A 17,256-nucleotide genomic window follows, 5' to 3' on the forward strand; every position below is an offset into this window, starting at 1 on the left:
CTGCTGGCTGAGGAAAGGAGATTAGGCCTGGTATAAGTTGATTAGGGTCTAAGAGTTCCCCATAGCATAAGATACGGGATTTTGGCCTACTATGATTTTTTTTTTTTGAGTTCACAAATATATGATTTAAAAAAAAAATCAAATCTGTTTTGAAAAGCTGAAATGAAATTGCAAACTCCACATTCCCAATGTGACTCACCGGCCATAGAGTCTTGTCTGGTGGTGTGACTCATGTCTCTGCAAGGCAGAAGCATCAAATGCACAGAGGAGGGAATCACTTGTAAGGGGGCTACAAACCTAAACTTTTCTTTGTGCATCGGAAGGAAGTGCCAATGAAAGTAATCTGCTAAGGCTTCACTCTGTTCAAGTTCAGTTCCTGAGCTCTGACCATGAATGGGACTCCCTCCCGTGCATCAGCAGCTGAAATAGGGACGCCTGCTTCGAGGAGATTCCGACACCCTGGCCATTTTCATCTGAAGCCACCCAGGCAAATCCCAGTTGGGATTTTGGAGAAGTCAAAGCTGAGTAATTACTTTGTCAATCTCAAAATCATCCTGACTTTTGACTTTTTTTTTTGGGGGGGGGGGGGGGGGTGGAGTGGGAACGTGGGGAAATAGGAGATTTAGCTATTTATAGTGATATAGTTTATCAGATGCTTGCCAATCTCTCCTTCACATTAATCAATGCAGTTAAGATGGAATGGATTATAATTTATATCCAAAAGTCTATGCTGACTTTTGCTGTTATAGATTATCATGATTTACATAGGACTTAGCACATTCTCAATCAGAGTCTGTTGAGAAAAATGACTCGTGGGCAGGTTGACAAATGTGAATAAGTGATCTTTTATTTCATATCTGATTCCTCTTCCCTAACAGGTTTGTTCAGCTGATTAGCACAACCATCAGTCATAATCAACTTTATCGAGGTAATTTTCATAAACATAACAAGGCCCTCGATACAGCAAGGAGATCAATTGCAAAGATAAGCTCATTTCACATGATTTACCCATCATTTCATTTCCAGACCATCACAGGGAATTCTAGAAATCATCAATCAAATCTCTATCTCCAACCATATACCCACTATACACAAATTTCAACAGAACCAAGCTTACTTTTAAATAACTTTTATGACCACAATGAAGTCTTTCCTTTAAAGAAACTTATAACAATTCTATTACCAACTCCCCCTAAGAATTCAATATTTTTCTTTTTCTCTATCATTAGTAAAAATGAGTCATCACTTTGCAGATATTAATGCCTAACCTGTTTGAAGACAAATACAAAGTATATCTCAATCAGGGGGCAACTACAGGGAAAAGTGTGAAGCTGTCTTCTTTTTCTAATATTTTCTCCTATTGCTATTCCTCCTCTTCAGGCCTCTTGTATCTTTCCCTCCATCTTATAGTCAGGAAAGGATAAGATACATTTATTATTGCTGAGGTGTTACATTTTTCTAGAGAATATTGGTATTTTAAGAAATATACATGGTAAGAGCCTAAGAAATAAATCTCTAAGTGTGCAGTTTCAGGCAATGAGACTTACAGAGGGGATACCAGGGTAAGTGCTACTGATATGAACTCTATGCCAGGCATAGCATGAAACTTCTTCCAGGATAGGAAACTGTAAGTTTGCTTTAACCATTTTTTTTTGCTGTGTGTGTGTGTGTGTGTGTGTGTGTATTTTATTCATGAATTATTTCCACTGATCTCATCCTAGTCTTTGCCAACTTTGGTAGAGTCCTATAAGACATTGTTTCACTTCCTTGTTTGTCAAAGACAGAAGAGAGAATTCAACTCAGTAAACATTCATGGGGTCTGACAGCTGCTGGCTTGCTGGTGTGAGGTTCTCTGAGAAAGACCGCTAAATCTAGAGAGAGAGTGGGCCCAGAACAGGCACGCCCAACCCTGCTAGGGGGTCGCGGTGGGAGAAGGGAGCTAGTGAAGGCAGAGGAGGGTTCCGAGCTAAAGGAAAGTTGGGTGCAAGGCTCAGAACTCCAAGAAATATGTGTCTTCTCCTTTCAGAATGGCACGCTGGGACAGGAGAAATGGCGCTGAGAGCGGCAGAGCCCTCAGGGCAGCCAGGCATGGTCATGTAGAAAAGCCAAGAATGCCGCACTGTGGAGTGTGAGCTTCCTCCTGGGGCTGTAACCACACAGAAACTTCATTTTTTAAATATGACCTTTTCTCCTTTCTTTCCTTTTGATTCAAACTGGCCTCACCCAGCACCCTGACTTGCACGACCACTCCCTTAATCATAAAGCCCTCAGGACAATGAGGTTCTGACCCCATCAAATAATCTTAGGAACAAAGCCTCCTGTCTGTTGACCACAGAGACAAAGTTTTAGTCAAAATAAAGATAACATCTAGGCCTCAGTTGTGTTTCAGGTCCAGACCCAGAAAAGCAGGATGGCCCACCAACCACACTGGTGTGAAGCCAGACAGAGCGACACCATGGCTGACATCAGGACCAGAGGCAATGGTCAGCGACCCCTACCCTAGCGCTGACACATCAGTAGAGACCACGACCCTAACTCCACCATGATTAACGATTGTCCCTTATACAACCATCCCCTGGAAGCCCTCGGGGAACTAGGTCTTAGAGCAATGGCTTCAGTTTGATACCATTTCCTTAAATAATAAACCTTTATTTTCTTTGCTGCAAACTCCTGTTTGCATTTGATTGGGCCCTGATGCACACAGGAGAACAAACCCCTTTAGTTTGGTAAGAGTGCTAACAGGGACCAAACGGGCAATTCAGCAGGGGATGTGCATAATTAAACATGTGTTTGTAGGAGGGCAGAAGCTGTTTTGAAGATGAGCCTGGAAGAAGGAAGACCTGTCAGGTGGCTGTTTGGGATTTTGCAGGTTAGAAAAAAAAAGAGATAAAAATGACAAGGTCTTAAACTAAATTAATGGTAGTTGGGATGCAGGGGAAGATGAATTCCAGAGAAATGTAGGAGAGGTTGCAGACGAAGGCTGCAGCCCCCTCCCCAGACTCACGCGGGGTCATTGATGAGTTCTGGCAGCTCAATGAAGGAGAGACGGTGCCTGGTTCTGTTCACTACAGTGCCTAGCACATGCAAGGTGTCAGATATTTGCTGAATGAATGAATAAGTCCTGTCCCTTTTCGGGGTGATATTCAGGACCATTTTCCAACTGGATGGAACAACCGTATCATTCTTTCCTTCCCCAAAGAAGCGATGAAAAGTGGGTTGAAGCCGGGAAGCCCGGCATAGTCACATTTTGTGCACCTCACATGGTGACCCTCCCCAGCAAAGGGGGTGGAAGTGTCTGCCTTGCTTCTTTTGGAGAAGATAAACTTCCATGAGCTCAGGTCTGTGTTTTTTATTGGCCCAGATTATAAAGCAATAGAAGAATTATGGGACACCTTGAGGAAATTCTGTGGAATGTTTCTCAAAGTACAGATAAAAGCTCTCATATGAGCTACTTCAGGAAACAACTTCCTAAACTCGGCGGTATCTTTAAATGTGCAGGAATCTCTGGCTCAATGGAAGCCTTTTTTTCCTGATAAATGTTCTAACGCTGATAAGGAGATGTGTGAGGGACTGTTTTTGCCAGGCCTCTGGACAAAGAGCTCTTTCATGGCCTTCACAAGTTGCTAGGCGATGGCTGAATGATTGCGATAAACTTCAGCTAAGCAGCTCTAAAGAAATGTCCGTGCCTTTAATGCCTGATGCCTAGGCCAGCAGCCTCAATGGGAAATCAGCATTCACCAGGCATTCGTGTCCATGAATGCGGCAAATGAATGAATCATCTGGGGTGTCGTTATTTCCCCCTCTCCGAGATAACCCCCAAACCCCTTGTCTTGCTTAATTGTTTACATTCCTTATGCCAGCATTGAAATATTTGGGGCATAAGTGAATGAAGGAAATGATTTCAATTTGATGTCTTGCTCCTGAGCAATAAACTATTAAACATATATTAGAGCCGAGAGAGATGTGCTAATAATAATTGGGCTTGGTTGTTATAGGAGAAAGGGACTACAGTATTTAGTCATAACACTTTTCTGCTTTTGTAATCCTCTGGCCAGTGAAATGACGGCACATTTTAGTGTAAAAAGTTATTGACTGGAGTGTCCTCCTCTGGCCACGCAGTGTCTGCCCCAGAGAACGGAGCAGGCCAGGAGCTGGTGCCACTTATCTTCATGTTCCCAGCACCTAAGCACTATGGGAACACTCAACGACTGTTAAATTTGTCAAGTTTATTTGGATACTGCCAATTGTAAAGATCCATTAAAAAATAATCTGCTTTGAAAAAAACATACCTGTAAGTCCTATAAATCAGAGATGTTTGCATTTGCAGCTATAAACATAAACACCAGAAAGCATGGCCTGCCTTAGGTTGGACCCAGATAAAAGCGGAGAACAGACTGCTAGGCAGGTTGGGAGATGAGGGAACTTGGGCTTTTTCTGCGGCCTTTCTTTCGGGAAGGGCGAGTCCCTCCATCCACCCTCCCTTCAGAGACCCCACATTCTGCTTTTACATGACTCTCTCCCCGCAAGACCTTGTAGATAGACAGACGGATGTTCCTGCATACACACTCTCCAATCCACCCTTCAAAACCATAGAGTCAGATAGCGTGTCATTTGCACTTGTGGCTGATTGGGTGCATGCACGTTCATTAAAACTCATTTGCACTTGAATTTGCACTTACATGTCACTGACCCTTATTATAACAATTCAGGCATCTCTCAGCTGCATGAGAGATCCGTTTAGGACAGAGGAGTACCTGAAGGAGCCATTCACTTACTCAGCTGGTCACACTTGCTGTGTTTGGGGAAGCTTGGAAAGGGCAGTGCCCTTCTGAGAGGGGCTGGGACCACTGCAAGCCTAGTTCTGCTTGATGAGCAGAGTAGAGAAGCCACCGTCTCATAAACTTGCCTGCAGGTTTCCTCTGCCCAGTGTCCCCCTTCCTGGCGGGGCTTGGATGAGCCCCCACCTCACTCCCTCCTCTCCTCCCCTTCTTTCCATTATACCACGCCCCGCTAGTCCCTTTCTCTTTCCCATGACTCCTAGGGGCTATTTGGCATCCTAATCATTTTTCTATCCGTTTAGCATGTTACTTTTTCTCTGATATGAATGCATCACTAAGCCTCCTGTAGTCTTTTGCAACTGGTTATACAGCTTCTGTCACAGAAATGCTCCCCTTCAATAAAATGAGACTGGCTTTTCAAAATGAGTAAAAGGTGTTTCATTCTTCCCCAGTGTTTTTTTGTTTGTTTGTTTTGTTTTTGTTGTTGTTTTTTTTTTGTTTTTTTACTGCAATCTTCCCCTTTTTGATAAGGTAGTCCACTGTCTAAAAATGTCAATAAATTAAGGTTTTAAATAACCACATATAATAGAAGTGCATGCATGTTTTGATTAATCTATGTGGTAGTACACTATGAATACTTTTTTATGACTGTAAAATAGGACTATCCATTATAGTAGAAATAAATAAGAGTTCTGGTTCCTTTAAGAGAAAAAGACAGTCAAACATTAGAGAAGCGGCTGAAGTGATGAGGAGTGGTGGGTGAGCCCCCTGGTAAGAAAGCAAGCTGAATTCCTTGGCATATCTGGATAGCACATGACTTCCTCAATTTAGGTGTGTCCACTTCTTTGTAATTTGGGGTACAATTCTTCTAACCCCTATCTCTGGCCCCAAACTCAGAGGCCTGGCAACCTCTCCTGCGGTCAGTGGCCGAGCCCTGTTGGTGTCGCTAGGCTGTCTTGCTGACTTGGTCAGGAGATGAGCGCAGGTCCGTGTGTCAGATTTCACCGATTCCTTCACAAAAGCCTCACAGTCATCCCATCCACTGCCACCCTGTCCGGCAGGTCTCAACACTTCACCTGTAGCTACAGGAGGAGAGGAAGGGGAGGAGAGGAAAAGAAGCACTTGCTTCCCTGGGCTTATGCTATTGATTTAACCCTGAAATGGTGCTTGAATGGAAAGCAGACCTTCCTTTGTGTTGGAAAAGGTCCTTTAAAAGGACTTACTCAAAACAAGTTTGCGATGAAAAGCCATGAGCCCATCCAGTGTTGGCAATGTAATGATGCTCCATGTAAATAATACAGGCTACGCTTTTTTCACTTTTCTTTTAGAAAAAAAAAAAAAAAAGCCGCCAATTCTTGGTCCAAGTGTAGGGTACTGTCTGGAACTTCAGGAACTCTCTTTCCTCGACATACACTTGCTTATTCCATGTGTGTTCTGTGAGTGTGGAGATGACCTCTCTAAAACACGTTCCACAGCAGCCTTCGATACTTGCAGACCCGATGCCCACACAAGAGTCCCGGATAAACAAGTCACTGGGACCATGAAGCAAAGGAACGGTGGGCGACACGTGATAGAGCCTCCTCCCTTCGGAGAAGCAGACCAGTCACAGACGGACAGAGGGTTACAAGATTACGCTGTGTGACAAAGCCACTGCATTCCCCAGGAGCCCCGAGGTCTCAGGCCAGATGGGATAATGTGTCTTACCCCATGACCCAGACTGTGGAATGCAACGAACACATTTTCTGACTGGCTTCAGGCCAAATCCTCGCTCCTGATTTGCTCATGTACGCGAGAGTATGCCTTTCACAGGCTGGTTCTAAATCATCAGAGCAGGTGGATACTCGAGCAGTGACTGGTGTGTTCAGGAACACCTCACATTTCCTCTATATTCATAAGGCAAGAGTAGACGAGGTGGAGTTTTGCCCAAAACAAACGATATGGCCTCTCTGTAAGGGAATTTTTGAATTTGCTGGGGGTTAAAAATGCTCTTTCGTTTCACTGTGGTCATTGAGAACTTAGTGCCAGTCACTCCATTTGAGAGTTTCAAGAAGCCTGGTGAAGTCACAAAATCTGCTTTAATCCCTGAAATAATGTAGTTTTAACATTTAGTAACTGAGAGCCAAACAGAAACTATGAGAAGGTAGGCTGTCAAATTGTGAAGTCTGAGTAACCTCAGCTTTTGCAAGTCAGGGAGGAACTAGAGGGCCATGGAGTCCTTGTGTCTGTGGGTGATTCCTATTAATAGAAAATAGCGTCCATTACACCAGCCATGGTGTTTCCCACGGTAGCTCTCAGACACTAGAAATCAAGTACATGACGGTTCTTTTCAGTTTACCCCTGTCAGAGGCCAAAGAAGCTCTCAACAAATCCAAAGGCCTGAAAGACACCACTGAAGAGGCTGCTGATGACACCCTGTGTTCAAGGATCTGAAGACTCAATGTTGTTAAGTTGGCAATACTCCCCACAATGATCTAGAGTTTCAATCCTCATTAAATTTCCGCCTTAATTCTCTGCAGGAATTGACATGTTGATCCTAAAATTTATATGGAAATTCAAGGAACCCAGAATAGTGAAAACAATCTTGGAAAAGAAGACCAAAGTTGGAGAACTCACACTTCCCAATTTTGAAGCTTTCTACCAAGCTAAAATAATCAAAACAGTATGGTACTGGCATAGGAGATACATATATATATATATCAATAGAATAGAAGTGAGAGTCCAGAAATAAGGCCTCCCACATTCATGGTCAATTGATCTTTGATCAGGATGTCAAGACAATTAAATGGAGAAAAGAATAGTTTTTTTTCAACAAATAGTGCTGATAGTCACATGCAAAAGAATGAAGTTAAACACTTATCTCATACCATATATAGAAAATGGATCAAAGACCTAGATGTAAAGATAAAGTGTAAAAGCTAAAACTATAAAATTCTTAGAAGATCATATAGGCATAAATCTTTGTGACCTTGGATTAGTCAATGGTTTCTTAGATTTGATGACAAAAACATAAGCAACAAAAGAAAAAAATAGACAAATGGGGCTTCATCAACATAAAAACTTTTCTGCTGCAAAAGGCACTATCAAAAAGTGAACAAAGTAAGTCACAGAATGAGAGAAAATGTTTGCAAGTTATACATCTGATAAGGGACATACATCTAGAATATATGAAGAACTATTACAACTCAATGATAAAAAGACAAATATCCCAATACAAAGCAAATAAAAATTTGCATAGATATTTCAACAAAGAAGATATACATATGGCCAATGAGCACATGGAAATATATTAAACATCATTACTCAATGGGGAAATGCAAATAAAAAACAATGAGATACTATTTCCCACCAATAAGAATGGCTATAATAAAAAGGCAGATAATAATAAGTGAGAGTGTGGATATGGAAAAATTGGAATGTAAAATGATGCAGTCACTTTGGAAAACAGTTTAGCAATTCTTTTTAATTCTTAAATAGGTTAGAATTGCCCTATGACTCAGCAATTCCACTTCTAAATATATATATATATATATATATATATATATATATATATATATATTCATAGAAGTGTTATTAAAAATAGCCAAAAAGTGAAAACAACCCAAAAATCTATCCATGATGAATGGACACATAAAATGTGATCTACCCATGCAATGGAATATTATTTGGCAGTCAAAATAAATGAAGTGTTGACATACGCTCCAATAGAGAGGAAACTTGAAAACAAATGCTAAGTGAAGGAAACCAGTCACAAAAGACCACGTATTGTATGAGTCCTAACAATATCAAAACAGGCAAGACTACAGAGACAGAAAGTAGATTAGTGGTTGCCTAGGAAAAGGGGGCAGTAGAAAGGACTGGGGGTAAATAGGGAATTAATGCTAATGAGCACTAATTTATGGAGGTGATGAAAATCTTCTAAAATGATTGTACAATTCTTTAAATACACTAAAAACCATTGAGTTGTACATTTTAATAGGTGAATTCTATGGCATATAATTATATTTCAATAAAGCTATTATATATTCAAAGTGTGTGTATACATTGTGTGTGTGTATATATATTATACATATATATGAAAATGAAATATATCTTAATAAACACTGCCTTTATAATTATTCAAAGTGTGTGTATACATTCTGTGTGTATGTATATATATATATTACCATACATATATATATATATATATATATATATATATATATATACACATACACACACACAATGTATACACACACTTTGAATAATTATAAAGGCAGTGTTTAGTAAGATATATTTCATTTTCAAAACTGGGCTATCAGTTGTTAAAGTGTGCATATATTTTTTGGGACACCCTGCGTATGTGTGTGTGTGTATGGAGAGAGAGAGAGAGAGAGAGAGAGAGAGAGAGAGAGAGAGAGAGGGCGGGGGGGCTGAAACCATGAAGTCATATAAATAAGGAGAAATTTGGTTAGAAAATTGGTACTCAACCATATTATGAATTTTTATGAGAAACATTATTGTAAGAAAAACTATGTTTTCAAACTTTCAAATTCTAGTAATGAATATTTTAACATTTGTATATTCACCAGGTTAATATTTAATATTTCTGTCTCGGTAAGGTGAGCTTAATTACATTCTTATGGTTTATTTTAATCATTCTTTCCTCAATGCTCCAAAATACCACAGAGGTCTTGCTAAACGCTTCAAAGCAATTCACACTTCTCCCCTCTGGCCTCCTGAATTCTGACAGCTGGGCCTTCCATGCAGGCTCAGGAGAACTGCCCTATCCAGTTCAACAAAAGGTCCTTTCTGGATTACAGACTCATTAGGCCTAATAGTAATGTTTCTTGGGTAAAAATGTGTCAGCTTACCAGAGACAACTCTATTTTCATTCTTTCTGTTCAGTTGACCTGTGTGTGTATGTGTGTGTGTGTGTGTGTGTCTTTGAAATAGCAAGGAGCAGCGCTGGGCATAGATTGGCACGTTTCCCACTTCCTGGGCTCTCACCTGACCATCCGGGGAGGCAGCGGCAGTGGCCCGTGGTGGAGTGGCAGCCGTCTGCGTGGCTGCAGTCACAGCGCTCTGCACAGTTCAGCCCATACGTGCCGTCCTGCATGGGAGACAGCAATGAGGACAGGGAAAACAGACAATGGGAGACAAAGGGGCCACAGTCCCAACACCTCTCAGCTACATGCACTATAAACACCTCTTTCCATGCCTTCTTGGCCCCCAAAATAGGGGCTCCAGGAGGTCAGTGTTTTAAAGTCCTTCACACCTTCGTTTATGTCTGACATATGGTTGAGATATATGAATAGTGAACTCAATAATACTAAGATGCTGATATGCATATATGCCAGTGTATGTAAATATGCCAACTAATTAAAATAATATTTTTATCTTATCATAAACCACAACTTGTAAACATATTTTCTTTTGCTTCTAATAATTTTTATAAAATAGTTCAATGTTTTCTTCAAGGCATTCTATTCTTAGGTGGAAAAGAAGGAGCCTGACCCACTTAGAGAAGCTCCAAAAATTTAAAAAGTATTATAGCTCTAGTTGAGTTAAGCTTTTCCCATAAGTTGCCAATGGGATATGTGGAGCTATAAAGAAAAATGAAAGTCTTTTGTTATTTTTCCTAATTAATATCCTCCTTTCGACGAAGTAGTCTAGACAAGATGAAGTGTTTGGATTCAGGATTCTGGGAGGATGAAGTACGGGTTGGCACACCCTCGTACTCGTCCCCGTCCCCCCCAGATCTCTCACAGGCGTGTCAGTGTTAGTGGTCCAACGGAGATGTGGATGCGATCATTTAGTTTGTGGGAGAGGAGTGGGAATCTGTGCGTTGACAAGCTCTGCTCTTCATGCCAGGTCCTGATGAACGGAGGGAGAGCACTACAAGCCTCCCACGCCATCCAGCACTCAGAAAAGCATGGGTGGCCCCGGCCTGTGTGGCTCAGTTGGTTGGGCATTGTCCTGTGCACTGGAAGGTTGCCAGTTTGATTCCCGGTCAGATCTCCAGTAGGGGGCATGCAGGAGGCAGCAGATTGATGTTTAGCTCTCTCATGCCCTCTCCCTTCCTCTCTCTCTAAGAATCAACTAAAATTATGAAGCAGAAAAGCAAAGAAAAGAGAAGAAGAGAGCAAGGGCGCATAACTGCAAAGAGAGAGGAACCCGAGAACCAGCATGAAACAGGCAGTGGGTGTCAGATGTCATAATCATTTGTGCAGATTGTTAAACTTATTAAAATAAAATAAATAAACCACTTTTTAGGCCCCACTGTTTTATGGGGTTACATAGGATTTAGCCCTGTTACCTACCATATGTGCCACCAAACCACAGGCCTTGCATCTAATATACAAAAAAAGGACAAGACTGTACCAGAGGCTCTGTTTTGTCCACAACTGACCTGGGAATGAAAGGTGATCTCCACGCCCACCTGAGAGCACTGGTGGATGAGAGGCGGCAAAGCTGACTTAACTTTGTCCTAAGGGTTGGCTGGGCATGAACTCGCCCAGGGCAGATCCTCTCTGCTTTGGGAAATGGGTTGCTTAATGCGGAGTAAGCCTGAGAAAGGCCCTTCTTGAGGGGCTGTGCTCAGGGGTCACAGTGTCATCTTGCTATCAGTTGTCCTCCCGGACACAGAGAACACACACCACGGAGAGAACGCTTACCAGCTCAGGAGAATAGAATTGTGAAGGGAAGAAAGAATGATGGAAAAGAGGGAGAGAAACAGCCAGTGCTTCGTTCAGGAAGAAAGGGAAATCAGCAAGTTACTAGAGAATGCACTTTCCATTTGCACCCTCTGTCAGTATGTGGTGACCGACACAGTGGGGGACGTCTAGTGAGGAATATCTCCAAAGCGGGTCAAGGGAAGAGTCAGGGTTGAACTAGAGAAACCTTTGGGGATTCTGGTGACTCCAGAGATATTTACACTAAAAAAATGGCCATTTCCAAACCTTCTTTTACCACCTCAATGAGCATGTCTGCGACACCATCACCACACCCTTCAGTTCCCTGCCACTCTCCTCCCCAAATGCTGGAGGTTTCCCATTACAATGGAAACACAGTATTTGGAGAGTTGACAGGCATACACTGAGTGTTGGGCAAATGCTTTTGATTGGCTGCCAGGAAGAGATGGGTGTATAAGAACAACAACAACAAAAAATAGATGGAGAGGGGGTTTGGGGGTGGGGCGGTGGCGATTAGGGGAACCTGAGTAGAGATAAAGGAAAAGAAGAAAATGATTCTTACAAAGCTACCTACTCAATTTCATGTCTACCCCTTTTCTGATCCTATATCCATTCTAAGTTCAGATACCTTAATTCTTCTAGTAGTTACTAAGGTTTGGTTTGCACTCTGGTACTTTAAATCAGGAAAACTGCAAGAAATAGGCTAACCCTCTGGCATGGGCTCCCAGGCGTTTCCAGCGGGGGAACTGGTTTGGTCGTACCTGGCAGGGAAGTTCACATTTCAATCCGCGCCATCCAGGTGCGCACGTGCACGTCCCATCCAGGGTGTTGCAGGCTCCGCCGTTGAGGCACTGGCACGTTAAGTTACAGCCAAAGCCCCACGTGCCACTGGGACAGCGGATGGAGCAGTCCACCCCGTGCCAGCCTGCCACGACAAGAAGGCCAGAGCACGTGAGGAAACAAAGGCAGCAGGGCATCGTGCCAAGCCTTTCCCAGCCACTTTCCCTTTAGAAGCATCTTAGAGATCACGGCAGTGTCCCAGCCCCGGCACAGAAATGAACAAAAGTACCTGAACAGCCACATGGATGTGTGATCCGTCACACAGATACGCTCTCCTGGGCTAATGGGGGAGGAGACATGGAGTGGGGGCCGCTTTAATGCACAGTGGTGCTGAGTTTTGTTCAGGTTAGAAAAGTGAAATACTTATATGGGAGGGAAAAGGAAGGTTTGTATTTGAAAGAACAACCTTGTCTTTAATGCAGGACCCCCTTAACCATGACCACTGAGTACCTAGGGTCCTAATTGCTGCAGAAACTCTGAATAGACACATTCTGGCCCTCACATGAAATCGGTGCTTGGCTGCATTTCTCGTCATGACTCCAGGTCAGTGAACTTAGGGGCACGGACACAAGCCTACTTGGCTTAGTCATCTCCAAAATGCAGAGACTCACAGAGTTTTGGAGCTGGCAGCAACTTCAGAGATCATCTCCTATGCATGAGCCTCTTCCCTGACTCATCCTAGATCATCTCCTATGCATGAGCCTCTTCCCTTCACTCATCAGAGATCATCTCCTATGCATGAGCCTCTTCCCTTCACTCATCAGAGATCATCTGTGAACCTCTCCCCTCCACTCATGAAAGCAGGAGAACCCCTGGCTGAAGGGCTTGTTGAGATCAGGCACTGAATGTTGGCACAGCTGGACCTAGAACCCTAGTTAAGGTTTCATTCCTGTGACTTTAGGAGATAAACGGACCAGGATCAGAAAAAAGACTCTATCACCCACTTACCTGCCTTGCAAGTACACGAGCCGTCCACAGGAGAGCAGACAGCATCGTTCTTACAGCCACAGAGAGAGGAACAGTTGACCCCATAGGTTCCCAGCGGGCACGGGGCAGAGCAGTCAGTTCCCTAGACAGGCGCAAACAGGAAAATGCATGCAACTCTACCCACTGAAATAAGGCCAGCACAAATAAGCAAAAATATATCTTGGTGATGCTAATTATACTCCTGCTCCAATTTTAACACCCTGTATATTACAAAGTTGCTATAATGTCACCACCATACAAATTTAGAGATCCAAGGGCAATGCTAGCTGGCCGATGTTTATGGTACAGTGTTGAATAACATCCCCAAAAGCCTGCTGCTGCCTTCATTAGTTTCCTTCGTAGCAAATATAAAACCTTTTGTCCTTGCTCAGACAAGTAGATATATCACAATAAACTGCAGCTGTAAAATTACTGTCAACAAATAAACATAAATATGAGCTACACATTAAATTGCAATGCTTCCTACACTTCCTTGTATAATAAATATATAATATGATTAGTGGGCGCAGCAAGGGAACAGCCCACATGATTCAATTTGTTATCTGACAGCGAGCCTTAAAGGGATGTAGGTTATCAGAGGTGACTGGAGGTGACCTCCTTTCAAAACAGAAGGGACTGCCCTAGCCGGTTTGGCTCAGTGGAGAGAGCATCGGCCTGTGGACCGAAGGGTCCAGGGTTTGATTCCTGTCAAGGGCACGTACCTTGGTTGCAGGCTCCTCCTTGGCCTGGGCCCTGGTCAGGGCTCGTGCAGGAGGCAACCAACCAATCGATGTGTTTCTCTCACACCGATGTTTCTCTCTGTCTTTCCCTCTCTCTACCACCCTCCCTAAAAATCAATGGAGAAATATCCTCGGGTGAGGATTAACAAAAACAAACAAACAAACCAAAAAACCCCCCACAAAAAAAAAAAACAACACAGAAGGGACTCTTTAAGACAAGGTGGATCCAAGGGCTCAACCAAAGGACTGTGACAGGTTAGAAAACCCTGTAAAGATCTCTCAGCTCAGAGAGTTTATGATCCTCTTGTTCTGCATGAAATGCTTTGGAATAATTATCAATTATCAACATCCTTCAGAGTTTAATGTTCTCTTTAAAATGGGAGAAATAATTAAAAAAACAACCCATTTTCCTTTAAAACAAAGATTCCTGATCTGTAGCTAAGAAATCTTAGCAATTAGGCAAAATTCTGCTCTATCGGCATACATAGGCATTTTTGTAAGTTCTAGATTCCCAAAGGGACCAAAAAACGTATGTACTACTAACCATCACATGGAAATAGATGGAATTAAGACAAAGACTGTTGACAACAATACATATCCTACTTGGAAAAGTAATTTTATACTGCCTATACAACAGTAAAATAATTATGTAAGGAATAATTACAATACAGCATACTTCATGACATATATTAATTAAGTAATTAACTATTGGTGCCACAGTTATAGTTTTACCGGCTTTCCCAATCATCATTCTAAGGCAGTTCCTTGTGTCGCTCCTTACTAGTTTTCTTGCTTTATCTTGTTAACGATGGGATTGATTTTAGCATGTTCACTGTACTTCAGAAAAGGTCCCATAAATCATGGTACCGATAGAGCCACATCACACCCTCGTCTCCCTCCGCCAGAGCCGAGCCACTTACTTTGAATCCCGGGGCACAGGTGCACTTTCCGGTCACACTGTCACAGTCAGCCCCGTTCTGGCAGCTGCAGATCTGCTGGCAAGCTTCCCCATAGAATCCAGGAGAGCATGTCTCGTTACAGTAGAGGCCTGACCAGCCTGGCTTACAGGCACACTCTCCAGACATGGGGTGACAGCTGAGAGCACGGATGAGAGGAGCAAGTCACTTTTAGGGAAACGTGACACCCAAGGCCCATGCAAATGCTGCTTTAGTCGCGATCACTTATCGTGTGGGTAATTCCATACACAATACGAGTAATTTAAACTTCCTTCTCAGGCTTGGTGTGATTTAATTAATTGGCTCAACCAATCAATGGGTGGGTCCTACAGAAATGTTGCATGAGATCAGCATCATGCTCTAGGAGGATGATTACCACTGCTGTGTCCTTTGGTCTGGAACTCATTTTAATTTTCATAAAATCAAAAGCACTGATTCAAAAAAAGGTTAACACGATAAGAAGGACTCCATCCAAGGAATGATACCTCATCAGTTAACCAGGGGTGATGTCCAAGGAACTCCAAAAGCTGCCATCTTTTCAGCCTGTTTCTTCTCTAAGCTCCCCATACCTGCGGGTGGTGCAGCTGTCTCTACCTGTAACAGCAGCCACACGATGGGCCAGGCAGCCGGCTGTCGCCCCACAGCAAATGGATACATCAGCTGTGCTAGGATGCACGCCTTTCTGAGCTTGACACAATGGGGCACTCTGTGACACTCAAAACACATGTGCCTCTCAGCAAGGAAAATCTTAACAATGGAACTAGCTCTGCTCACAATGGAAGACTGTTAAAGATGGGCATCCTCTCCAGAGAGAAAACCCTCCCCTTACATAGGGCCAACAACAAAATCCACTGTGGCATCCAGACGTTTGCTAAAGGCCCTCTCTTGGAGGACTGTTGACAGATTTTCTACTCTTGGAAAGAATGATTCTCTGGGATGGATGAAGGCGGAGGGAGGAACTCCAGCTGTCCCACTACCTGGGTAACCGAAGGGGAAGCACACAACTTCTCTGGGCCTGACGTCCTCATCTGTCAAGTGAGGGTCTCAGCCACACCCGTGTAGGTTGGACGGTTTGCTCCCATTTTCATACATTTATTTAGTTATACTTTTAGGCCCCTATTACAACTAAATTCCCACAAGCAAAGGCCTACGCATCTGTCACAGGCCTTCCTCAGGAAAACATGGCATGAAGCAATACTTAATTAAGTACAACTCTATATTTAAGAGGGTTATTAGGATATAGAAAGTTGGGATTCGGGAGACAAGGGTCCAAGTCTCAGATACACCTAGATCTACACAGATTTAGTTACCTGTTATTTATCCTGGGGCAAACACCTGGCATCTAAATGGACCTCAAACTTGACACTTCAAAAAACTGAACCTTTGTTCTTCCCTTTCTTCATTCCTTCTTTGGTGTCTACTCCCAACTGTACCCACTGAAGTAATGGCACTTCTACTCACTCAGTTGTTTAAACTAAATCTTGGAGTTTTTCTTGATAACTTCTTATCGCTCATCTCCCATACCCACTTCATCACTATCACCTAACTATCCTACCTCCAAAATATATATATTGAATCCATCTACATCTCTTCACTGTCACCATCCTACTCCAAGCCAACATCATTTATCTCCTAAACTTCTGAATAGCCATCTACCTTTCTCCCTGCGTCCACTCATGCCTCATCACCGTAAAATAGATCATTCTCCTTAAAATTCTCCAAAGGCTCCCCACTACACTTAGAGTAAAACCCATACTGTTTAATATAGCGAGTGATTATATAATTGTCAAAACCAGGACATTTTTAGAGTGAAAAAGGGAATTACTAATAATGACATTAGGACAATAGGCCTAAACCAGATGTTTCCTGGGACACCAGATATAGGCCTTCATCATCTGGCCACCGCCTACTTCCCAACCTCTTCTTTCATTTTGATTACTATGCTCAGTAGTAATGGATTTTAGTGTGTGGGGGAAAAAAGCATTGATATTTTTCAACTTGAGGGCCTCACATGGGCTATACCAGTATTCCATATGCCCAGAATGCTGTTTCCCACTCTGCCTAGCTCCCTCCATCTTCCCCGCCTAGTCCAAGCTTAAATAGTATATCTTCCTTACAGGGACATTTCCTGACCACTCTCATTTAAAACAGGTCTCTTATGCTCTGGTTTCTCTTCAGACCGCATAAATCTTTCGCCTTTTTAAAACAGGTCTCTTCTGTCATTCTCTTTCAAAGCACCTTGCTCTTTCTCCTCATCTCACTCTTGGGTTTATTTTTACAATCTTTCAATGTCTATAATCTTGGG

The 17,256-nt window shown here is 42.7% G+C and overlaps 1 protein-coding gene across 2 annotated transcripts in view; it reads right to left on the minus strand.

Annotated features, from left to right (window-relative positions):
• The window catches only part of MEGF10 (multiple EGF like domains 10), a 367,971-nt gene that overhangs the window by 23,485 nt on the left and 327,230 nt on the right, over nt 1-17,256 (minus strand). For both annotated transcript variants that reach the window (XM_079790816.1, XM_079790817.1), the window contains 4 exons: nt 14,916-15,090; nt 13,238-13,358; nt 12,211-12,374; nt 9,765-9,867 (listed from right to left, as the gene is read on the minus strand). In XM_079790816.1, the coding sequence (XP_079646942.1) occupies nt 9,765-9,867; nt 12,211-12,374; nt 13,238-13,358; nt 14,916-15,090 (563 nt within the window). The remainder of the gene's footprint in view (nt 1-9,764; nt 9,868-12,210; nt 12,375-13,237; nt 13,359-14,915; nt 15,091-17,256) is intronic.

This window comes from Cnephaeus nilssonii (genome assembly GCF_951640355.1).
Source record: "Cnephaeus nilssonii genome assembly, chromosome: 2".
NCBI classification, from domain to species: domain Eukaryota; kingdom Metazoa; phylum Chordata; class Mammalia; order Chiroptera; family Vespertilionidae; genus Cnephaeus; species Cnephaeus nilssonii.